At 55.9% G+C, this 24,782-nt stretch overlaps 1 protein-coding gene across 3 annotated transcripts in view; it reads left to right on the plus strand.

Annotated features, from left to right (window-relative positions):
- SH3PXD2A (SH3 and PX domains 2A) overlaps window positions 1-24,782 on the plus strand; it is a 226,573-nt gene that overhangs the window by 139,368 nt on the left and 62,423 nt on the right. For all 3 annotated transcript variants that reach the window (XM_087862734.1, XM_045803038.2, XM_045803039.2), the window contains exon 6: window positions 8,214-8,242. In XM_087862734.1, the coding sequence (XP_087718860.1) occupies window positions 8,214-8,242 (29 nt within the window). The remainder of the gene's footprint in view (window positions 1-8,213; window positions 8,243-24,782) is intronic.

Raw genomic sequence — 24,782 nt, forward strand, 5'->3', positions numbered from 1 at the left:
CACACACACACACACACACACACACCAGGCACACTTCCGCAAAAGGGGCCTCTGTGATGGGGGGAGCGAAGCGGTCTTCTCTGTCCCCTGAAACAAGTGCCCATGCCACGGGCTACCCAGGGAAAAGCAGAACCAGGTGGAAACCAGACTCTAGGTCACGGGGCTGGCGCTGCCGCCTTCCTGGGGAAAACCTTTTGTTACACACATCACCCCTGGGTTTCTCCCACCAAGTGTCTTCTAAAGTCTCAGCCACGTGTCTTCACTGGAGTCCGGCCCCAGCTGCAGGTCCTACCTGCCCCCGCCTGAGGCAGACAGCCTCCCTGAGGTCTCCTCACCCTCTGCTCCTAGCACACATGAGCACACGCCAATGCATGCACATGCACGCACACGCACACACGCACACACAAGATCCCGTATCTGTTCCTGCCCCTGCCCCTTTGCTCATCTCACCCCTTCCACCCCAAACCTCCTTCCTGCCTCTACTCTTTCTAGTATTCATCTTTCAAGGGTAGCCCTAGAGCCCCCTCTTCTAGACGGCCCTTCCAACTGCCCTGGACCGCTCTGACCTCCCCTTCCCAGGAAATTCCTATACAACAAATCCTTTTGACTGGGATATCAGATCACAAAGTGACTGTATGTTTTCTCTTCCTGTGTGTTTGTCTTGTCACTCCCAACTAGACAGTGTGCTCTGTGAGGGCAGAACTGTCTTCCCCACCACCCTTCTGCTCAGACACAAGACTGAGTTGGGTCTCAGCAGCCCCTCAGTTAAGACATGGGTGGGTCGGTGGACAGACAGACAGACAAATGTACTTGGAGAGAGACCGGGAAGGCCTACACACATGGAAGACCCTCTCCGCCCTTCTCTCCAGGAACTTTGCAACTGAACCCCAGCACAGCATTTTGTCACTGCCCCTTCCAGAAGTCCAGGGAGACCCAAGGCCAGGCAGCATAGAGGGCAGGAGCTCAGGCAGCCTCTGCGGCCAGAGGGCTAAGCAGCCTCGTCTCCCTCTAGGAGACCAGCTCTGTGCCTGCACCCCAGCCTCCCCCTCCCCCACAGACTGCTGGTCAGTCACCGTCAAGGTGGGACTTCTTGGCATGCACACAAGTAGAAACCCAGGCCCGTTGTTTTTAGGGTCCCGAGCTGGCCCCCTGGGCGATGGGGCCAGATCCTTATGAAGTCCATACCCGCGAGAATGGGCCAGCTAGCAATTCCTATATCCTGGCCGCCATCCGCACTCAGTAGAGCCGCTGCTGTGAAGCCAGGCTCTTGGCCAGGGTTCTTGACACATGTGAGCTTTGCACATGATCTCAGGTCATCCCCACCACAAAGGCAGGATAGTTCTATCTCCCTCTGACAACTGAAAGTCCAGACAGGTTAAGTAACTTGCCTGTGTCACAAAGTGGCAAGTGGCTGAACCAGGCTCCACCCCACACACACTCTTAACCCTCTGCTCTGAGGCCTGGGCACAGTGGAGCCGTCCCCGGGCTGGCAGCACGCGCAGGGCCTTTGCCCAGACTGGTGAGTCCAGTCAGAGGAGACAGACAGACAGGGCTTTGTCTTTTTGCTGTGGATGGAGCAGCGGCAGAGACGCTCTGGGATGTTCGGCAGATAAGCACAAGGCCTGGGAGGTTTCTGGGGTGTGTGCCATAGCCCTGGCATGGGCCTCTCTGGGACTCAGCCTGGGGGGGCCTGAGACCCTTTCCCTCCCCAGGAATTCAGCTTTCTCGCCCAGGGTAGGAATTCCGGCCTCTCTGGACTGTCCACATGGCCACAATGGGGCCCATTCTCAGGACCCTGGAAAACACATCCTGTGGAGAAAGGACAGATTCTTGTTGGACACAAGGGCCCTCAGTGCCACAGTTTACATCAGGGCACAAATGGGGGCAAAGAACAGCATTCATGGCCCCTCTGTCTGTCTTCCCTGGAGGTCGCTGCCCCACAGGACCATTCCGTGCAAAGGCTCTGAAAAGCCAGAACAGAGAGCCAGCAAGGGGCTAAGCGGGGTGGGAAAATCCCCCAGCCTTCTCCCGACCTCTCCTGACCTGAAGCCCCTTTGCTCAGACCCCCTCCCTCAGCTTCTGGACCAGCATGCTCTGCCCCACTGGACCGGTTCCACAGAGAATTAACAGGCTGAGAGGGCACCTGGGATACCCTCACGTGAGAGCTGGGGAGACAGGCCCTGAGCGTTCACTGGTCGGTGTTTTTAAAAATTTTTCTGCCACAGTAACAAATTTCTCATCACAACCCAGTACAGACAGATAAGTAAATAGGTGGACATCTGAAACATGTTTCACAAGGCAATACTGACCTCACCATGACGGACGCCACTGTCTCGTCTATCTTTTTAAAATGCTTATTGGGACATGCTAAGTTGGTTTCAGAACTCACCAAGGGGTCACAGCTTGTCATTTGAAAGGGGTTAGTTTGAAGCGGCTTGCCCAGGTGCACCAGCCTCTGGGGCAGAGCTGGGCCCAGAACCGGGGGTCTGTAGATGTCAGTGCCAGACTTGGCATTAGCTCTCTCCCGTCCCGCCCCCTCACCATCTGCCTCACCTCCTAACAAAACTCTTCCTCCAGTCACACTCTGACCACGTCCCTCCCTGACTCGGAAATCTTCTGGATTTCACGGAGGGACATCAACCACCCCCCACACCTTCTCCCTCACCTCCGCCAGCCTGGCTTTTCCCTGCCTGTCCATCATCTGCTTACCCGCCCTCCCAGGTTCAACGCCTTCTGTTCGGAGCTGCTTGTTCCTGTTCTAGAACCTTCCACCCTCTACTCTCCATGGATCTAAATACCCCTGATCCTTCAAGGTTCAGCTCAAAGCTTGACTACTGCTCCTGGAAGCCTGTCTTAAGATATTTTGCGGCCCCGGAATCTCTCTTTTTTCTGCACTTGGAATGTAACCACTCCTGTGCCTCCTGGAATGTCTCAGAATGTTAGGTTTCTCACTGTGCTGGTTAGTTCTATTCCCCCAACTTCGCCCTAAACTCACAGGCCAGAGCAGGTCCTATTTCTCCTGCCCCTGCACAGGCCTTCACGAGCAGCCTGCGGCAGGAGCTGAAAACATGCTTAGTGGCGGATAATGGCAGTCAAGATCATTGTTCCACATCTCAAGGGCTCCGTGTCCCTGCCCTGGCCGAGGCTGCATACCCTCACTCCAGCCCCCGTAGTCCAGGCCCCACCCAGGTCCCCTGAGGGACCACTGGGCTCTCAAGGTCACCCACAGCCAGCCGTCTGGCCAGCCAGCAGGCCTCTTGAGCAGTTTCAAGCATCAGCCGGCCCTGCAGATGGGCGTCCTGGGCCGAGTGGCCAATGTCAGCCAGCAGACAGGAGGGTGAGAACATCAGGCTGGAAGTTGCCCGCATGTGTGTTGTCCTCTGCCAGGGCACTCTCTGATGGGGGGCGGGGGGTGGCAGCAGAGGACTCAGAGTTCCACCTGGCAGGGACTCAGCATCCTTCCACAGAGCTGGCCTGGCCACACCCTCTGCGGCTCTCCCACCCCGGGATCCCTGACTGGCAGGACAGCCACCTCCTTTCCCCAGCAAGAGCCTGTCCCTGCTGCTGGAGAACGCCCTTTTCGCAGCCCGCTCCCCGGTGGGCTTCAGGGTGGAAAGTTCCCCCTCAGGAATGTCCCTTCAGCTTCGGGAGGCCGGGCAGACCAGGGAAGCTGTCGGGAGCTCAGTCTTCCCATTCATAAAAGGGGTCACCACCACCCCTGCCTGTTTCAGAGCACTGAAGGTCACATGCGTGCCAGGAACTCTCAGGAGAGGGCCGAGAGCAGAAGGCGTGTGCAAAGATAGGTGACCAGCAGGTAGGAATTATTGACTTTCCTGCCCCCTGCCTCCGACCTTGTGCTCTTCGCTGTTTCCAGTACCCAGCCCCTTCACTAGAATGCTCGCAGAAGGAGAGCAGCATGTCTCACCAAGGGAATTAAAGTGAAAAAAAGGGGGAAGAAAATCAGCTGACCCACCTGGGTGCCGTCTTGTGGCTTGGGGCTCAGAGAGTAGGCCACTCTGGAAGGTTAAAGGCACCCGATAAGTGAGCCAGGCATGCCAATTCCAAGGGGTCATTGTCTCCCTGAAAATGTGGTTGTGGCCAGATGGGCCCTGTTTGGACATTCAGTGTGTAGAAATGGGCTCTTCCTGGGTGGACCATGCTTGGCAGAGAGCAGGGCCTGTTTTGTGTCTGTAAAAACGCAGAACTCTACAAATGGGGCTGGACTTGCCCCAGCTTGGTACTGTGCTGCCAGCATCATGGTGAGGTCCAAGTTTAAACAGGCCTTTGTCGTTTGGGTAGCAACTGAGGTGGGGTCAGTTCCAGATGTGAAAGACAAATAACAAAGACAATTTTTATGGCATTTTCTGGGCCTGGCACTACGCAAGCCCTTTTACCCATACTGTACATTTCATCTTGCCTAAATCTTAAGGTATTGTTATTATCCCCATTCTGCAGAAAGGGAAACGGAGGCTCAAGATGGCCACCCAGCTAGCAAGTAGCAGAGGGCTGAACTGGCCTCTGTCTGCTTCAGGAACCCGTCCCCTTCATCCTTGAGGCAGGGCCAGGAGATGAACTGTTTCTATCCCGAGATTGTGGGGGAGGGGATGGGAGAGGCCTCAGGAGTCCCTGTGGAGATAAGGGAGGGGTACGGTGCTGTGCTGGAGGAACTCCACCCCTCTCTCCCCAGCCGGGCCAGACCTGTGGACCAGAGGCTGGCCTACTGTCCCAGTCTGCCTGGAAGGGCCGGGTCACTGTACCTGGGCTCTTAGTCATCCTCAGTACCAGTTGCAGAGAAGGCTGAGTGGCCTGATGGAAGCCGGTCGGGATACCACCCGGGAGCCTTTGCAATTACATTAGCTTCTGGCGGCACTAGAGGGAGAGTGGCCTTCCCCTCCCCTTCTGCTTCCTGTGGCTCCCTGCAATATAGTGATTCAGCAGCAAGTTGGAAGGAGGCTAGACTGTGACCTACCCGAGTGGAATCACCGGCAGGGTGGGGGCTATCAGCACCCACTGGGGGCAAGAACTGGAGCAAGGAGGAGAAGTGTGGGAGGGGATCTTGAGTTGTTAGGGAGCTGAACCCCAGCAGAAGGGCCTGCAGTCCTGCCCAGGCCAGGACTGACTGCAGGGCAGCTGGAGGTGGGCAGGCCCTGCCTCGCCACCCCCCATGCCCTGATACGTGAGGGATGGGGGAGTCCCAGCCACTGGATACCTCAGCTGCTTCTCAGCATGCTCAGCGGCTGAAAATACAGAACGGCTTTGCTCAAAGGTGCCCCACCAGAAACCTGCAAGAGGTTTCCTATTAGGGCCATGTCTGCTTGGGCTGGAGGCCAGGTGCCCTGTGAAGGATTCCTGTGCCGGCCACTCCCGCTATTCCGTGACAGCCTGGCCACCCCCACTGCCAGGGAGCCTCCATTCCATTGACCTGGGTGCTTCTCGGGGTCGGACTCCCCTCCCTTGCACCGGCATGTGAGGATTTGAGCACCAGGGCAAGGCCTGGGTTCTCGGTGCCCAATCCCAGTCTCGCCCTTACTCATCGTGTGACCTTGAACAAGTTGTCAGCTTTTCTAAGCTTTGCCCTCCTCACCTGTAAACCGTGGAAGCCACACCTCCGGCAGGGGGTCCAGATGGGAGGGGCTTATAATAACTTCGGTTAAAGGACAGGCCGGCAGGGGTGGGGGGAGGGGGATGATATCTGTCTGGAAACATCTTTGGCACTGCAAGCACATCGTTCTTACGAAGCAGAAATGTTTCTTAGGGTCGGCCGGGGTCCTGATGGAGACGATGGTACAGGGACTGCAGCGCCCCCTCGTACCACTCCTGCCTACCTGTCAGGGTTGTAGTGAAGGGGTGGAGTTCTCTGCCAGCACTTGGCAGAGATGCAGACAGTGTGGTTGGCTGGTGGGGCTCTACGTCTGAATTTGTAACCAGCTCCCCAGATGATCCTGTTGAATAACCAAGCTGAGGATTGCTGACCTGGGCACGGCACAGAGGAGGCACTCAGCCCCTGGGAATTATGCCCCTCTCCCACTCCCAAGCCTCAGTGTGCTCCGCTGTCACCCGATAATGACCTGCCTGCCTCTCTTCATGGTGCTGTTGACAAGCTCAAAGCGAATCCTGGGCAGCGGGCAGCTGCACAAATGAGAGAGGAGGAAGGTGGCTCTGGCACTATGAGGAGGCCACCCCTTCCTGGACCACTGGCAGCCAGCAGGCTGGGGTCGTCACTGGTCCTGAGGACTTCTCCTGCAGGGCCAGCAGGAACATAGCGGGACGGGGAGAGACAGCTCCTTTCCCAGGCCTCCCTCACTTGGCAAAAAAACCTGAGAAATGAGTTCCTCCCCGGGAGTGGCAAGTCGGCTGGGCAGGACATAGCCACCGTCTAATGCTCTCCTCTCCTCACTGAGAATTCTCCCCACAGCTGAGCTTCAAGGAGCCCAGCCAGGCACTCCGCGACACAGTCTCTCCTGGTCTTCCCTTCCGTCCTAGGGACATGAGCATGCCTGGATTGCCAGGTTGGGGTTGGGGGGGCGAATGGGAATTCCCCACCTTCCTAACTCCTTTTGGAAGCAACAGATTTAGCAGGTCCCCCACCCCCCCACCCCATCCAGTCTGCCGCTGCTGTTCTTGCAGGTGGGTGTAGGTACCGCTGCTCTTTCCTGGGTTGGATGGCCTTGGGCAGCAGCTGACCCTCTCTCTTCATATGTAAAGTGGGGGTGATAGGACCTTCCTCTTAGTGTGATGTGAAGACTGAAAGAAGCATGGAACACTAAGGGAGTTCTCAAACTAGGATGGGCAGGTAGGGGGAAGGTATCAGAAATGCAGGTTCCTGGGCCTCAGCCCCAGCTTTCTGAATCACTGGAGTCTGAGCCCAAACTTAAGAAAACTTAGGAGCCTAGGAGAGTCGGAACCCCTCACCCTTGGCTGTGCAAGCAAATCACTTTGGTGCTTAACTCCCCAGAAGCTCAGGCTACCCCCCTAGACCTCCAGAATCAGAATCTCGGGGAGTTTCCATGAGGTTGACTCCCTTTCTTATTAACCTGCTGTTCCTTCCTCCACTGGCTGACCTAGCTGGCCAGTTCACTTAGACCGAAGTCCAGCAATTGGCATTTTCTTTGATCCCCCAGGGAAAATAAAGGCATTTCCTCTAGATCCCCAGCCAGCCTCTCCTAAGCACTCAAGGAACCTTCAGCATTTCAGAGGCCTGTGACTCCGGAGGACTGGTGAATGGAAGCGTGGTGGGAGGGGCCAAAGGCAGGAACCAGGGCAGTGTTTGGGCAATAGCCTGATCTGAGCCTGGGTTAATTCCTTGCTTCAGGGCCGGGCAGGCCCCAGCCTGGGGTAGTCCAGGGCAGCTTAAGGGAGGCTGGGAGGTGTTGAGTTATTGCCATTAACGACATTTGAAGCCAGTACTCACTCAGAAGCTCAACCTCCGTTCTTACTATTCCTAGCCTCGCAGTTACCCTTGCGTTGTGCTGTGCCCTCCCTCACCGCTGCTGAATCCCGTTTCCCAGCCTGAGCCTTTAGGTGAAAGACATATCTGTTCAATATTCAGCCTACAGTCAATATGTATCCACACCTACACCAGGCCCAGGGGAAGTAATGGGAGGAGTCAAGCCACAGTGTGACCTCAGGGAGCCTGGGGTCTAGGGCAGGGGCAGACTTTAATCAAAGGATCACACAAATCTGCAATTATGCAGAGGAGTGGAGGAGATGGGGAGGATGTTGGGGAAGACGCGCTGAGGAGGTGACATTTCAGTCGTGACTGGAAGTCTGAGTGGGCATGAGCAAGCAAAGAATTGGGAAGGGAAGCGCTGCAGGGGAGGGGAGTGGGCGCCCGGGGCCTCAGTTTCCCTATTCACGAAGTGTGTGAGACCTGCCCCGCCCTCCCCCACCGGCTGAGGACCTGGAAGGTGCCCACCGAGCCCCTCCTTCCCGTCGGGCCGGCCGGGGCGGGGTCAGGGGTGCGGGCAGCGGGCGGGGCGGGGCGGGGCCGGCGGCTCGCGCCCGGGGCCGGGCTGGCGGGGGGACCCGCGGGCGGGCGCGGCGCGCAGTGCGTGCGGCTGCGGAGCGCGCGGCTCGCGGGCCGCTAGGATCACATGAGCAGTGGTGCCGGGGACCGACCGCAGCCGGCCGGTGGGCGCCCCGCAGCCGCAGCCAAGCAGCCCCGCGCCCTGCCTGGCCCTAACCATGTCTGTCTGTTGTTGCTTCTTTTTCAGGGACTATGGCAGTTCCAAGAGGAAATCAGGTAAGGGAGCCTCTGGGCGTTTTTTCCTCCAACCTCCCCTCTCGCTTCGCTCTCACGCCTCCCCGATCCTCAGAGGACTTTCTGGGGACTTGTCCTTGCCGGCCGCCCGTGGTCCCGAGGGGCGGTGCTCCCTTCAGGTGTCCCCTCCCCAGCCCATGGCCCCTAAGCTCTCTGATACTCACACCTTCTTCTCCCACCGAGCCCCTCTCCCCGGGCTCTCCCCGTGGGAATGCGGGTGGGTGCATGGGAGGGTGTGGGGGTGTCTCGTGAAGGGCCCCCGCAACGCTGGCAGCGGATCCTACTCCCCCCTCCCGCCCCCCCCGCCCCCCCCCCTCCGCCAACCGCGGGCTGCGGTGCCTATGGCTGGGCACTGCTGTGACTTCTCCTTGGGTCCTTCCGGTGGTGCGGCGGTGATGAGAGGGTTAACAGAGACGCAGGGTTTTCCCGGTGAGAAGGTGAGATCCTGGATTGAAAAGGGGGTCCTACTTGAGTGGCTGTGAGTTTTTAAAGCCTGCAACGCAAACCTTCTTTTTCCCTAGCTCTGAGCGCTTTCTCATTGGTACGGGGATGGGGGCTCTACGTGGTGGCAGCAGGGGCCGGGATGCGAGGGGGCCGATCGCCCTGGCATTGGCCTGACAGGTGCAGGGGTCCACCCGGAGTTTGCGAAGGGGGTGGGGACAGGGAGAGAGGCGGGGCAAGTCTTCAGACGCTGTGTGCTGGGCGATGTCGGCTGGGGTCAGAGAAGGATTCTCTCCGGGTGGGGGAGGCGGGGTTCTGCACACGCCTGGGTGCCTGGGTGTGGGTGACGCATAGTTCATGGGGAGGATGGTCCCTAGGAGTTAGGGCTGTGTGTCTGGCGGCTGGGGGCAGGGGGGAGGGCGGCAGACTGGAGCGATCTGTGTTGGCCATATTTATGGGGGTGGTGAGTTATGGGACCAGCAGCCATCTGGGAGTTCTGGCCCTCCAGGGATGTGGGAGTATGTATAAACACGCGGCTCACGTTACTGGCTCCCGTGGGGAGAAATCTGTTGAAGTGCACTGATCTGTGGATCAGTAGAGGTGTGTGTGCCCATGTATGAGGGATGGAATGTGAATTGGGACAGGTGTAATGGTATGTCGTGTGTGTTTCTTTTACGGGTTGGTATGTTTTGTGTGTACAGGTGCTTGCTTACATGTTTATTGGGACCAGGAAAGTTGTGCCTTGGTTTATGTACTGGGGGGCGTGTGTGTGGGTGGGGTTGTGTGTGGACCTGTGTGGGTCTTTGTGGTTGTATGCCGTTGAGGGCAGACAGGTGTTGAGTGTGTGTGCCAGTGTTGGGATGTATCCGGTTAGAGTCTGTGTTCATGTGTGTTTGCCTCCCTGTTTGGGAGGTGTCTAGTGTGGGAGGAGACGTGTGTGTGTGCACGTGCCTGGCAGCTGGGCAGGGGGTGTCTGAGGCCTGCCCACCCACTGGTGCAGAAGGGTATTTCCTGTGTGAACAGGACAGGGAGGCTGCATTAGGAACCTGAGGAATTGTATATTGCATATGGGCCCCAGCTGTCACTTGCAGTCAGAGCCCCAAGAGGGAGAACTGGGAAGGAGGGGCACACTTGGGATTGTGTTCTGTCACAGCACCCCTCCACCCCCACCCAAGAACCTTGCCTAGGCCTCAGAGGTAGAGTGTACTGGCTGTGCCTTAGGCAAGTTTCTAAACTCTGCCTCAGTTTCCTCATTTTCTACAAAGGTGACAATAGTATCTGCCTCACAAGTAGCAGTATAAATAAGTTCATGTGGAATAGCCCCTAGGACAGAATAACTACTATACAAGTATAAGTTTGTCATCATCAGTATTTTCTGAAGCCCTGGGATCTTGGGTGAGTATCTTCTCTACTCTGGGCCTTAGTTTCCCCTCTAGAAAGTCAAGGGCTGGACCAGATAACCTCTCAGGTCCCCCTACCCCCCATCTTCAAGGCTCAGGTTCTGTCCTGCTTCCTAAATTAGGCAGGGCCCCACCCAGGCTGCTTCCCCCAGGGAAAGCCGCCCCCGGTTTCTCTGCCTTCCACTCTCAGGCCAGGAAAAGGATGGAGAGAGAAATTTAATTTACGTTGGCCTATGATAATGGCCACTTAGTGTCATGGTTAAAAGTGCAAGCTCTGGAGCCAGACAGCAGCAATGTCGAGTCTTGCTTTTCTCCTCGGAGACCTTGGGCAGATTTCTTGCCCTCTTCGTGTCTGTCCGCTCTTCTGTAAATTGGGGTGATATTCACACCCACCTTGTAGTGGTTAATTTTATGCATCAGTGGTGGGACACGGTATTTAGATACTTGGTGAAGCGTTGTTCTGGATGTTTCTGTCAAGGCAGTTTTTGGATGAGATGAACATGTAAATCACAGGACTTCGAGTCAAGCAGATTACCCTCCATAATATGGGTTGGCCTCATCCAATCAGTTGAAGAGTTTAATAGAACAAAGGCTGACCTCCCCCCCACCTCCCCGCAAAAGAAGGAATCCTGCTACCAGACTGCCTTTGGACTTGAACTGCAACTCTTCCCCGAGTCTCCAGCCTACCATCCTATCCCATCAGATTTAGGCTCACCAAGCCCTCATAATCACGTGTGCCAATTCCTTAAAATAAATCTCTTTCTCTCTATATATATACACATCCTGTTCTGTTTCTCTGGAGAACACTGACTAATACACACCTCATATGGTTATAATGAAGATTGTACAAACTAATATATGTAAGCATGCTTAGAACACTGCCTACAACCTAGAAAGTTCTCCCAAAGTGCTAGCTCCTATTATTTATCGAGCATCCCCTAGGGGTTGGCAAATTGACATGTTTTCTCATTTGCTGCCCAGAGGCTCATTGCATATGGGTGGTGGGATTCCCATTTTACTGATGAGACACTGAGGCTCTGAGAGGGTGGCCGTCCCCAGTCCATGGCAAAGTGAGGATCGGAGTCCATGATCAGGGCTCCAGCCTGCTCGGTAATGACGTTCACGGAGCTTCCCAGAGTCCCTGCAGCCAGCAGTGCGCACGGAGAACATGGTTGCGGTTCCCTGGTCATCACTTTCCACATAGCAGTCCCCAAAGCCCCAGTTCCTCCTCCTCGGAGTGGCCTCTTATTGAGTGCAGATCCAAGACTTGAAGCCAGGCCTGGGGAAGGTGGAGTCAACAGCAAGAAAGTTCTCAGGCAGCTTACAGCCTCTTGGAAGAGGCAGGACCAGTGACCTTGAAACTGGCAGGCAGTGTAGCCTCAGACTTCTCTCTGCTCCTTCCTTCCCTCCGCTGAACTTGCTCCTCCCCGCATTTTCCCCATCCCACCCACCATCCGTGCTGTGGCTCCGGCCCTGCATTAAGAAGTAGCCCTTGACCCCTCCCTTTCTGTCCCCTGCCGACCCGACCTCCGCCATCACGACGCGTTGGAAGCTCCCTTCTCTTCAGGAAGACCTGTCTCCTTCTGGGTCTGTCTGCTCCCACCCTTGCCCCTCCACATTGTTCTCCACACCACAGCTAGGGTGAGCTCTTCAAAGCAAGTATCAAATCACATGCTTTTCTGCTTAAATTGCCCCATCCCACCCAGAATAAGCTCTTTAATCCGGTTTACAGAGCCCTGTGTGGTTTAGCCCCTCGCCTGCTGTCCCGCCCCAGGCTCTACCCTCTTCTGCCTGCCCACCCCCCAACATGCCCCCCCGCCCCCCCACTCTGTCGTACCACTCACCTTCCGTTCCTGAAACACAACAAGCTCGTTCTGTGATCTTTTCACACAGCTGCCCCCTCTTACATGGAAGCTTAATTGTCACCTCGGAGAAGCCCCGTTTCTCCAGTGTGTAGCTGCCTCCTCCCCTCACTGTGCGCATCACTGACCACACTCTGTCTTGTGGGTGTTCTTGGGTATGATCCGTCCCCCACCACCTTGAGAGGGAAGACCTTGCTGCAGGGGTCCCCTCGTGCTGGCTGCATGAGCAAGTGGGTCAAGGAGCTCGCACGTGCATGGATGAGACTGCAGGTCAGGACAGAGAGCTCCCTGCAGCCTCAAATCAGGGGACATTCTCTGGGAAGAGGAGCAATTTTGCTGGTTGGGGGCAGAGAACAGGCGACTTTGGTGATCAAGGGGCAGCACTTGGGCAAAGGTGGGACAGCAGGACCGAGCATGGCTTGTTTGGAGACCAGAGACTTCAGCTGACCTTACTGAGCACCAGCGGCTGTAGGCCAGGTACTGTGTTGGGTGTTGTGGTTACAGGGATGGGTCTTTCTGTCCTCAAGGAGTTTGCAGTCTGCTAGGGTGATGAACTGTATATATGTAAGAATGTCCTGTTAGGGGGAAGCAAGGAAGTGACATGGGTACCTGAGGAAGAGTTGTCCGGGCCAAAGGCATAAACAGTGCAAAGGCCCTGGGGTGGGAGCATGCTGGCCTGCTCAAGGCATGGCAGGGAGGTTTGTGACTGCGGTGGAGAACAGTGGAGGGAAAGGTAGTAGGAAGTGAGAGCAGAGAGGTAGCTAGGGGTGGGGGAAGCTGCACAGAACCCCAGCTCTACCATGTAGGGCTTTGCAGGCCATTTCAAGGGTTTTGACTTTCGCTGTGAGTGAGATGAAGAGCCACTAAGGGATTCGGGGGTCGGGGTCGGGGGCATGATCTGACTTAGATCTCAGATTCTTCTGACTGGTGAGTGGAGGTGGACCAGGAGAGGAGATAGGTGAGAGGTCATTAGAATTCCAGCAGCAATGGAGGGCGAGCTGCCATCAGCATTGCTGGGTTTCAATGATTGGGTGCAAGCTGAGAGCGGTTCCTGTGGGTGCTGGGGAGCGGCATTCAGCCCCGCTTGCCAATCATGTGACCTTGGGCAGACCCCTCCAGCTGAACTCAGCTGCCTCACTGTTCTGTTGTATTGGTCGGGGCTCAACTAGAGAAACAGAACCAGGGGGAGCTATGCATCAAGAGATTTCTTACAAGGAATTGGCGATGGTGAGGACTGGCTTTGCAAGTCCGAGGTCCAAGGGGAGGCCAGCTGCATAGTCTGCAGGTGAAATTTCCTACCCCATGAAGCCTCGGCTCTGCCCTCCAGTCCTTCCAGCTGATCGACTCAGCACCCACCCCCTGCAAAGTAGCTAGAATAATCTTACTCAAAATAAACTAATTATGGACTTTGTCACATTTGCAGAATACCTTCCACAGCAACACCTAGAGTAGTGAGTGGTGCGGTAACTGGGAACTGTAGCCTAGCCAGGCTGACACCTGAAACACCTGTAAAATGGAGCTGTCAGAGCAGCCGCCTGCTGCCAAGTGCAGAGGGTCCCAGGAGGTGAGGCAGTGAGGGGGCTTCGAAACTGGTGGAAGGGAGGCCCTGTTGCCAGTGGTGCTGCTTCCTCGACGAGCTGAGAGGGGGCTGAAGCAGGCTCCCCAGAGCGGAGGGCGCTCTTCAGACCTGAAGACCCAAGGCCGCACTCTCATTTCGGGAAGCTGCGCTACTCCCCAGTCCGGCTGTGGAGTTCCGAGTTTCGCCGCCAGGGGGGGCAGGCGGCCACGGATCCTGCGGTTTCCTTTTGGCCCTGGCTTGTTGCCAGGCAGAGGGCCCAATGCCCCATCCCATCCAGCAGTCCTGTGAGGAGCTGCGGTTCGTTTAAACGCAAATGAGGTTACTCAAGAGTGTTGCAAGTTTGTTCTTTGGGGCAAGTGTTGATGTTCCTCCTGAAATCCTGTTTACTTTATACTTTTCCTTGGAAAATTGGTGAGTTCAGTCCGACTTCCATTTTACTGATCATAAAATCTGCATTACTGGACGGAGTTAATGAGATCTGTGTTCTGTGGTGGGCACAGAAGCATGTTGCTTGAAGATAAGAGTTCAGGTTTTGGCATCAGACAGACAGGGTTGGAAGCCCAGCTCTACTGTGTGTTTGCTCTGTGACTGGCAGGTTGCCTAACCTCTGACCCTCATGCCCCCTTATGGAAAATGGGGGTAAAAATAGTATCTGTCTCATTAAATGTAAGGATCTGGCACAGAGCGAGCTCCCAATGATAGCCGCTGCCACTGTTACAGTTTCAGTATTGATAGATTCTGGAAGGAGGGGAGAAGTTAGTCTTACCTTTGGTCCATGAGTTTAAAGACCTGCTTGAAGCATTTATTTTCATTTTCCAAGCCCAAGGCCTGTCTCAGAGGAGATAGAAACTAGACCCAGCCATTGCGGAGTCGTTCGTAGAGTTAAGGACCCAGATTCTGGAGCCAGAGTGCTTGGTTTCATGTCCCAGCCTTGCCAGCTGTGTGGTCTTAGGCGAGTCCTTAACTTCCTTGCCTCAGTTTCCTTGTCTGTGAAATGGGAATGATGATTCATCAGGTTGTTTGAGGCTTGAATACGAGTTACTACCTATGAAATGTTAACTCCAGGACCCTGCCTGGCACAGTAAATGCTCGCTAAGGGTTAAGCCATTTTTATTATGAATAGGAGGCAGTCCCATAGGTATCCAGCTCTCAAGCAGGAGAGATCCTGGCTTTGCTATTTGCCCTCCTCCAAGAAGCAAGCCCTCTCAATCAGACAGGAGAAGGTAGAGTGTGGATTTGCTTAAAGCCCATAAGGACTGGCTACTATAAAAAGTTTGTCTACCCTCCTCCTGTAGGGGAAGCCCTTAAGAGAGGGGCTCCACCTATCCCAGGTGGGAGTGGGCAGAGCTGGTCTCCTGCTGGTCACACTGCCACCAGGCCATGGAGCTAGGCAGAGGTGTGAGTGGGGCCATTACAATGCAGAGAAAGTGGGTCTTTAAGGCCTCTGGGGCTGTCCTCCCCCAAGATGAAGCCCCCCGTAGGGCAAAGAGCAGAGCCAGGCCCTATCCTGGCCCCAGGCCTGACCTGTTCACCAGCCACAGGAGGAGGGGGACAGAGACACAGCAGACAGCAGCCACTTTCACTCCCCTCCAAAGGGCAGCTCTCCTTGAGGCTCTCATTTCTCTTAAGTGATTGCTATCCCTGGCCCCATAGAGCTCCCGGTTCAACTGAAGAAAGCAGGATATTGTCAGGGACTCATTAACGAATGCAAGACAGGATAGGTTGCGATCTCCAAGCTGTGGGAGTCAACCAGAAGGGGACAGGGCTAGGCAAGATGGGGGAGGCTGGGGATGAGCAGAGGGGTGGGCAGCTGCCCGGTGGGAGGCCCAGGCGTGAGCGAGGACTCAGAGGCTGAAATCAGGGTGAGGAATTTGAAGTAAGGAGAGGTGTTCAGCCCAGTGGGAGTGGAGGGAGGTCTGGGAGAGGGGATGACAAGGGGTGAGTCTGGAAAGGGAGCTTTGGAGACGATCGATCAGCAAGACTTTTCAAAGCAATTTCCAAGGCTTTCTTGTCTACCCGAGCCACCCATCCTCAGTGAGAAAGGCCCCGGCTGCTTGGCGAACACGGCCAAGACATTCCTGGCCCCTCCAACGGCCCGTTCCAAGAGTGAACGTGTCTCGTGAAGGCATTGCCTTCTGGCACATCTCACCGGGGCTGGCGTTTAAACAATTCTTATTTTCGTGGCTTTGGGTCCTCAGCCTGATGTCACCCCCGAAGTTCAAAGTCAACTAATTGGAAATGAAAGGAGGCTGATTGATCTGGCAGCTCCGCAGGCAGCCCATGTGGCAGTGATAGGATGGAGAGAGGGAGCACGCTGCTCACGTGTGTGTCTCCGCCTCCCCTCCCCCCCGCCGAAGGCCGCATGGACCCAGTGCCCTACTGGCCTGGACACGGAGCCCAGGTAGGCAGGCAGGCCAAGGGCTCCTGGCATCCCCTGCCCCACCCCCAGCTAGCCTGGCCGCCCTTGGCCCTGTGTGCTTAGCCTCTCTCCGCTCCTCGCTGCTGTCTCCCAGCTTCCTCTGCTGGGAAAGTAGGAAGATGGTCCTGAATTGAACAGCAGGTAAAAGGCTGGAGGTGCTCTCAGCCTGCTCACTGAAGTATAAGTTCCCAGGCCCTGCCCAGACCTGCTGAATCAGCCTTTCTGCGGCTGGGGCCTGGAAATTCGTGCTGATGGGCTCTCCAGGGATTCTGAGATCAAGCCAGGGTTGAATCTGAGATGGGTCATCCTTGTGGGTTGATGGTGGTATTCGGGGCAGACAGGCAGTGAGGCTGCCCGAGGACTGGCACCCTCGTGAAGTGCGGGGATTGGCGGGGCTGGCCCTGAGGGTCACTCAGCTGTCTCCCAAGTGGGGGAGAGGATGGGCAACCAAGGGGAAGGGGGACCTGTGGGAGGACAGAGCACTGGCCCAGCAGTCTGGGCTTGGACAACAGCCCAGGAGCCTGCCCCAGCACTGGCCTCCCTCCTGGCCTCATAGGAGGCAGTGACGAGACTCCGTCTGCCTTTTCTTTCCACAAGGTTGTCTTCTTGGGGGTGGGAATCACCCACATTGTGGTCCAGCAAAGAAATGCTTCCCACCGCAGCCCTCGGCCAGAAAATAATGTGTTCCTCACTTCAGCTTTTTGGTTTATAGGCATGTGACAGAAGAGGCAGCATTTCCAGTAATGATGAAGCCAGTGGAAAAACAAAGATTTGGGGGAAATGTGCATTACTTATTGTTTTAGCGCCTTTTTCTGATCTTGGGTTACTTTGTTTAGAAACAGAAATGTGGCATGTGTAACTTAGTTGGCTCACGGCCTTTTTATATAATTGGTCAGTTCTGAAATGTGAAGGCAAAGAAAAATTTTCCAAAGTTTCAGTAAAAATTAGACATTTGCAGGGGGAAAAAAAAAGCGTTTTTCCCTGACTCTTTCTGCTTTGCCCCCTGGATCTTGTCATTGCCACACGTGACCCAGGCAGCTGGGACGAAGATGTTTTTGTTAAGGTTAGAACTGGAGTCTTGTACGGGAAACTGGACCATGTCAAGGTCCCTTCACGTCCCCGTGTTCAAAAGGAAGAGCCGTCACCTCTGCGCGATGCTTCCCCCAACGCTGCTTTTGGTTAACGGGTGCAGTGTTGGAGGAAACCCCGCAGGAATGTGGGGGCTGCCTTTCCCCTTGTGTTGGATCCGGGTCAGGGTTGGGTGCGTAAGTGACCCCGCCAGGAGGGTGAGGTCCTTATAAAGCTGTGATGATGGACTTGGGACTAGAGGCCAAACAAAGACTCTCTTTGTACGTTGGCAGTGGCCCCCTGGGGGAAAGGGAGCAAACATGCCGACGGGACACCCTCGAGGCAGATCCTTCAGGACAGGACAAGTTCTTGTGGTCTGTCAGCTCCCTGCCCTGCACCGTCCCTCCCTAGAGCCCCGTGGTGCTAAGAACCCTCCGCCACCTCTCACTCGCATTTGACCACGGGGTTGTGCTGAAGAGGGCCTTTTCCTCAGCTTCACTGATGACCTTGGTTGCTCTCTCTGCTCTAAGTATAAGCTTCGTGGACACTGTGGCAGCTCTCCCCCGGGGCAGGCAAGGGCAGCAGAGTGGGGGGGGTTGCCCTTATAGGCCAAATCAATAGGAAGCCGGTTTCGGAAGGGATGCTGGTCCTAGACTCCCCTTCTGGGAGCAGCTGGTGCCTGCCAGACCTGTAGCTGACCTCACTGGCTCTGCCATGCCCGCCTCGTGGAGTTCTCCAGCGAACATCCGCACACCCGCTCCGCCAGGCCTTGCCGTGGAAGCAGTGGGGTACCAAGATGGGTAGGATGAGGTCCCTGTCCTCAGAACTGTCAGTTGGGTGGAGGAGATAGGAAAGTCAACAGCAGTTACAATACAACGTCCAAGTGCGGTGGTGGGGGTGGGGCCGAGCGCAAAGGAGCCTGCACGTGGGAGGCACACAGCCCTGCCTGGGGGTGCCGAGCAAGGCTTTCTACCCCGGTTCACTGAGGTTTTTAAATGAGTCAGCCTGGAAAAGAGGGAGAGCGGCCGTACAGAGGACATCTGGCCAGTCTCAGCATTCGCGGTGCCACGTCTTCTACACTGGGCTGAGGCTCGTCCTCCATATCCCCGCAGTAGCTAGTGGGTGGCGCTAAGTCAGAGACCCTGTCACGGATGGCCACTCGCTCGCTCATACCGTTGAAGCTTAAAAAGTTCTAATTATAAAATTAATCCGTGTTCCTGGGCTGGAGAGAACTCGTCCCACGGGCCACCTCTGACCCTTTCCTTACCATCAGGAGGCCTCTGGCTTCCAGCTGTCTCCTGGGGACCCCTGTCCTTGCCTGTGAGCGGAGCATACAATTCCAGGGCCATGCTCGCCCTAGCCAGGTGCCCAGCACCCAGAGGTGCTCATTGTCTGATTAACAGACTGATCTCTGTTGGAGAAGGACTCTCCAGCCAGGGAGTCTCTGCAGTGGTTGATGATTGACCATCATTGACAGGACAGAGGAAGAAGCAGGACTTTCATATTGCAGGTGAAGACCATTTTCCCACCCTTCTGTGATGAGCCAGGACAGGGCCCTCAGGGCACCAGTCTCCCTCCTGGCTTCTCCTGGTGGGGAGAGAAGCCCAGCATTAGCCAGAGATCCCGAGCTCTGGTGCCAAAGGGTTAACTCTGTGCTCCCCAGAGAGCTCACACACTCCTGACCCTCCGCTGTCCTCCAGGCCCTCCCAGTTGTGCCTTCTGGGAATAGCTCGGTCACGTGTGAACCAGATGTGGGGATTTCCCAAGCAGTGATGTGCGCAGGCAGGCACACAGACACACACAGACACGCACACGCATACGCACACTCACACTGCTCGGTTTACGTGGCATCTGAGGGCTCAGGGGATTGGTCCAGACCCATGGAGAGCAAGAGAGGGATGGGGGTGCGGAGAGGCCCAGGGGTTGTGGGCACACACCATGGGGGGCTGCTCCCAGCCGTGCTGAGCCTTGCTCCCAGGGGACATCATAGATAAGCCTGTTCTTGCTCAGTCTCCCATTTCTTGCAGCATCCGTCTTGCCGTAGACCATATTGGTTATGGATACATTTTTTAAATAATCTCTTTGAAGGGCTTTACAGCAGATTCTGGACCAGAGCCTTCCAGGGATGTTCTGCTCGGCCTGGGGGGGCCTTTCCGTGAGCCTGTCTGCCCAGCACAAGCGAGGCTCAGGGTCTTATCCTGGCCTGAGAAGGCCTGTATGTGGCTCAAGGGGCAAAACTTGGACTAGAGAATATGCAGGGCCCGGGGTGCCAAGAGGAATCCCAGGGCAGTGGGGAAAGCCGGGCCTCAGTTTCCCCACAAGGCCCTTGGGACAGAGTGTAATGAGTATGCATCCTTCCATCAGCCACTGAAGATTTATTGCACACCACCTCCTATGTTCGGGTGCTGTGAGGATGCTGGCAGGGTTAAGAGTCTGAAGGAACTTCAGATCTGATTGGAGAGACTCAACAAATTTTGATTAAGCACCTACTGTGTGCCATTGACTTGCTAGGACTCCAGAGCTAGCCAGCACTGGAGCCAGCTGGCACGGTCACTGAACAATACAGAGATCCTGCACAGGGCAAGATGAGCGAGGCCGGTAGACCTTGGAAAGCAGGTCAGCCTCAGCCTCAGTTCAGGAGTGAACTCTGCCCCTAGCCCCTGCCCCCTCAGCCCCACCCGCGTCCTGTTCCAGTTGATAGCAGTGTCCCCCCAGATACCAGCCGAGGCGTTGTGAGTCCTGCCCCAGGGGAGGGTCTCATCACAGACATGAGGCCTTTGGGACTTGTCCCTGCTTCGTCGCCCCCCCCCCCAGGCCCCACCTGAGGCAGCCTGCTGTGCTGGCCTCCGCCTGCCCTCTGGTTGGGTCTGGACAGCCCTGGGGAAGTGAGGATGCACTTGAGGTGCCAGGCAAGTGGGTAAGGGAGCCACACTGCCTCCCTCCCAGACCCCCGTGACCCCTGACACAGACAGGAGCGCCTGGGCCCCAAGCTTGGAGACAGATGGTAGAGAGTCAGTTTGTCATAGCCAGGGGCGCCCTGCTGTGCACGCCGTAGATGCTCATTCAGTTACTGGTAGTTGATTCCCTGATAATCGGATCGCAAGAGTCCAGTCTGGAGAAAACAAGACGCTGCACTGTTTGTAGCCCTGGGATGGGAATGTTGGTCCTGGGTCCATTGCTCTTGATCTCCATCACTCACTCGATCGTGGAGACTGAGCCAGGGAGACAGACGGACCATAGGATGGGGGCCTGGGGGGCTGGGGATCTGGGGACCCAGCAGCTCCTCACCTCATCCTGCTTCGCTGGCCCCTGTTTCTGCTGCTGCCTCATCCTCACAGATCCTGGCTTCGGCTGGGGGAGCTGGTGGGTGGGGGAATGGGAGGGGGATATCCCAGTAAGTGGGAGAGGACCACCAAGGCAGACCACCCCAGGGAGTGGGGAGGTGGCTGGGATCCTGGAACTCGGAACAGTGTTAAGTTTGTCTCTTTTCCGCACACCACCGCCCCAGCGTGGGGCGAGGTGAGAACCTGAGAACTGAGAGGGAGACCCAGCTCAAGGGGCTGCGGTGGGGTCAGGCAGCAGCTGCTGGGAGTGGGGCTCGGAACCCCGCTGGCCTCCCCACCCGGCACCCCTCTGTCCTCTGCCCACCCATGGCTCTTCTGACTAACCACAGCACCTGTCTTTAACCGGGATGCGTTGGGTCTTTTCAACAGCAGATCTGCCTGCCACCCTCTGGCAGGGCAGCCCCTTCTGGGCAGCCGCAAAGCTCCCGGAGGCATCCATGGCCCCTCTGCCCACACCCATTGGTGCTGGGCTATCTTGGCCGCCCTGGCCCTGGCCTAGATGGGCGCCCTCGGACCCAGTCCCTGAGGGACTATGGAAGGGCTCCAGGCACAGCCCCAGCCCCCACCCCACCCCATTCCCCACCTGAGCAGGGAAACTGACTGTTCTCTGACTGCACAGCTCGGTGGCCCGAGGGTCAGTAGTACATTCCTGCCCGGGGTTGGGCTGCCCCCACGCAGACTCTGGATTCCGGGAAAGGCAGCTCCTGGGGAAGGAGGCAGACCCCTTCTTATTGAGAGCAAAATGAGTAGGAACGTGGCTGCATGTACAAAGGGAAGCCCAACAGAAATAATGAGCCTCCCTTGGGCAATGGCAGGGGAGAATCCAGAGAATGAAGTCCCCTATTTTAGGCCCCTTTGTTCCCAATTCCCAGCCAGCCGGCCTGCCTGGGCTCAAGTCTGGCTCGAGTCTTACTGTTGGGCCTTGGGAAGAGCCTCACTTTGTGCATCTGTAAAATACAGCTTGTTATAAGCATTAAACTAGCGCTCAGAAAATGTTGAGCGCAGCGCCTAGCATGAGTGTTAGGAAGTGGGAACTGGTATAATTTTTCTAGCCCCAGCCCTGCCACTCCCTTGCTGTGTGATCTTAGGCAAATTTCTTGCCCTCTCTGGTCCTGAGTCCCCGCATGCTCCTTCTAGCCTTTGGGATACCCCCAAGAAGCCAGAGATTTTGGTGGGGACGGGACCTGGAGACAGAAAATGGCCGGTCTTCCCACTTAGGATTTGCCTTCTGTCTTCAAGATGATACGCATCAGAAATCCAGCCCTACTCAATTTATTCTTGAGTACTTCTGTTTATTCAGCTCAGAGTTCTGTGGCCCTGAAACCTCAGGCCCTAGGCAGGACCAGCTACATAATTATGGGGCCTCTTGTTCATAAATGATTCAAGATTTCAGATGAGGGACAGAAGAGCATTAAACTGAGCACAGGGCCCTTCTCAGCGTGGGGCCCTGTGGGGACAGCCTGGGTCACATGCACCTGAAGCAAGCCCCGCTTTGGAGGCTGTGAGAGTAGGAGGCAGGGCCAGGGGTCTGAGCTGCCACATTAACCCCTCACTGCTGCGATCCAGGAGTATGATTTTTTTTTTCATGCCCTCAGTATTTCTGATGAGCTGGAGGCTGCCGCTCACCCTGGATCAGATGCATGGAGTTGACTGTGAGTGGGAGCTGGGAGCGCGCACGCCTCACCGTCGTTCACGCTACCCAGCTCGCACCCGTGTGGCTTCGGATTGGAATCCATGTTTGAATTATTGCTTGTTTTCATTCTTAGCCATCTTAATTCGTGCCATGCTTTTTCTGGACCTATTTGCGGCCCCCTCAAGTGAATATATCACGTAGACCGAACTCTGACTTCTTTGTAAAGGAGCTATTCTTTGCGAAGGACTGTTAGCCCTGGAGGGCTGCTCTAAAGATCGGAGCTCCTTCACACCGGTGACAGGGGCCGCGCTCCACTCTGGCCAAGCCAGCCCCTCCTGCTACAGCCGGTAACTGGCAGAGCGATCAGTGCGCAGCTCGCAGCCCGTAGTTCACCAATGGCCTGAAAGCAGAGGCTGCGTTTCCCCGTGGCTTAGTGAAAAAAGGAAAAGAAACGCGGAACCTATAGGAAACCCAAGAAATCTAGCCCTGGGCAAAGTTTAGTTGTATCAAAGGGGAGGAAAGACTAGGCTCCAGCAGCTCTCCAGAACCCCGTTCCACGCTGCAGTGAAGGAAGAACAATAGAATTCCCAAGGAGGGGGAGGTCTTGAGGGCTCAAGGACACTGAGATCTGGAAAAATGGAAGGACGCGGAAAAGACGGGGGTGTTCATTCCATTCGGGGCCCCTGGCAGGGTCCCTGCTTCTCCTCCCCTCCCAGGCCCCCTCCCCTTCCCCGCCCCGGGCTTGAGCTGTGGAGGCCGGTGAGGTGAGTGACCCTGCCCTTGGTCTCCTGAGCTCTTGCTTGGCTTTCATTCTCCGAGGAGTTTGTGCTGCTGGCTGTTCTCCTGTCTCTCCCACCTGGGCTCGCAGCCCACTCTGGATTTATTAGCTTGAATGGGTGGGACCTGCTTTACACCAGGGAAGGATTCCTGGAAGCATGGTTTGAGACTAGATTTGGGCAAATCGAACCCACTTTTCACTGCTCTGGAGTTACTCAAGGTTAAAAGAAACCATATTAGGAGCCAGTCCCTTTGCGAACTTCGCTCTGTCCAGGTGTGTTTTTACGTAGTATTTGGGTGTCTCTTGTTTGGGGGTTCCTTCAAGTCAGGGGCACCTGTGCGACTGTTATGTGATTTCTCATAATCACCTGGACCTGACAAGAAGCAGGTTTAGCATCTCAGAAGTATCCTCGGTCACCGTATTTGGCCAGGAGCTGCAGGCACCTGGTTTTCTCAGAGCCTGGATTCTGGCTCATCTCTCTGTGCAGGGGGGATGGGCGTGCTGTGGGAAGGCCAAGGGAGGGGCCTCTCCACGCCTCCTGCCTCCCAGCACACACTGCTGCAGTCACCAGCTTGTCCCCATCACCCACTCCCTCTCTCTGTCCCAGGGGCCTCGTTCCTCCCCCTCCAAAACCTTCCACAGGCATTAGGCCATTGCACTCCTACAAAGAAGAGGAGGTAAGTATTTTTATCCCCATTGTACAGAAGGAAAGAGGCCCAGAGAAAGGGCTAAATGCCCCAGGATCAGGCAGCTGAGTGGCAGGGTAAGCAAAAGAAACGAGATTTTAAAAGAATTCTTGCCTCAGTTCTCTGCCCTCTGTGCCTCTTGAATTAATTGCTTTTTTTTTTTCACTTGAGTTTCCATATATTGAGCATGTGTTTAAGTGGTTTTCCCTGGAAAGAAAGGTGGTCTATTTCTCTAGAAAGATTCATTTCAGCTGTGGAGCACTTGCGTTATGGAGACTAGCAGGTTTCTGCTGGGAGAGTTAGAACATCACACAGGGCCTTGGCTGTTGCTAGGTGCAAATGCTGGATTTTAGGGATGTGAGCATGGAGGCTCAGAGAAGTTGAGCCACTTGCCCCAGGTCACAGAGCTGGTTTTCAGCCAAACCAGTTGTGCAGATTCCCAGTCTGGCACCCCTCACTTTCCACTGCCCCGACCCTGCTCTGTAGGGCCCTTGGTTATGTCACGGGGGGGGGGGGGGTGACGACAATGGGAGGGCAGGAAGCAGTCGGTCACAGCTGCTCACTTGGCTGTGCCTGCTCCTTGCTCCCTCATCCCGTCCCTCTGTCTCTGCTTTCCCAGCCCGCAGCCAGCAGTCTTGTCTGCCTCCTGGCTGGAGGGCCAGGGTTTGTGAGCCAGGGTCTCTCCTCTGTTCATTGTAAGGATGCTGGGGGGGGGGGTGGCCTTCCCACCCTAGGAGAGGGCTTGCTCGGGTGGGCTGGAGACAAGGCACTCCAAAGTGAAGAGAGATTTGGGGTGGGAGCAGCGGAACTGGATTAATTCTGCAGATCCAGGAGACTGGGAAATAAATCATGTTTTTAAAAAGACAGGCTCGTTTCTGGTCCACTTCCCATTTTCCTTTGGAGAGCGAAGGGAAGGCCTGCTTATGGGGGGTGCAGGGGTGGGCATGAGCTTGGGTTGTTCCACACTTAGCAGTGGGGCTCAGTTTCCAGAGGCTGAGGGATTTTTTTCCTGTCCTGCTCCCCCCTGCCTGCCCAAATGCCTAAACCCCAAGGGCCTGGAAGGCCATCAGACCCTTCAAGGTGACTATTGAGAAAATCATCCGAGCAGCATAGACCTTGTGAACATTTAGTCTAGGTTGGGCCAAGGGTCCCCACTTTGCTCTCCTAGGATTTTCGGGTATCCCCCCATTGAGGAAGACAGCAGCTCCCCCTCTCTGACAGCCCTCATCTTCTAGCATGGGTGTTGGCAAACTACTGCCCATGGGCCAAGCCCAGCCCACCATGTAGTTTTGTAAATAAAGTTTTATTGGCA

This window comes from Ursus americanus, chromosome 6 (genome assembly GCF_024610735.1).
Source record: "Ursus americanus isolate L20-20 chromosome 6, mUrsAme1.1.p, whole genome shotgun sequence".
In the NCBI taxonomy this organism is placed as follows: domain Eukaryota; kingdom Metazoa; phylum Chordata; class Mammalia; order Carnivora; family Ursidae; genus Ursus; species Ursus americanus.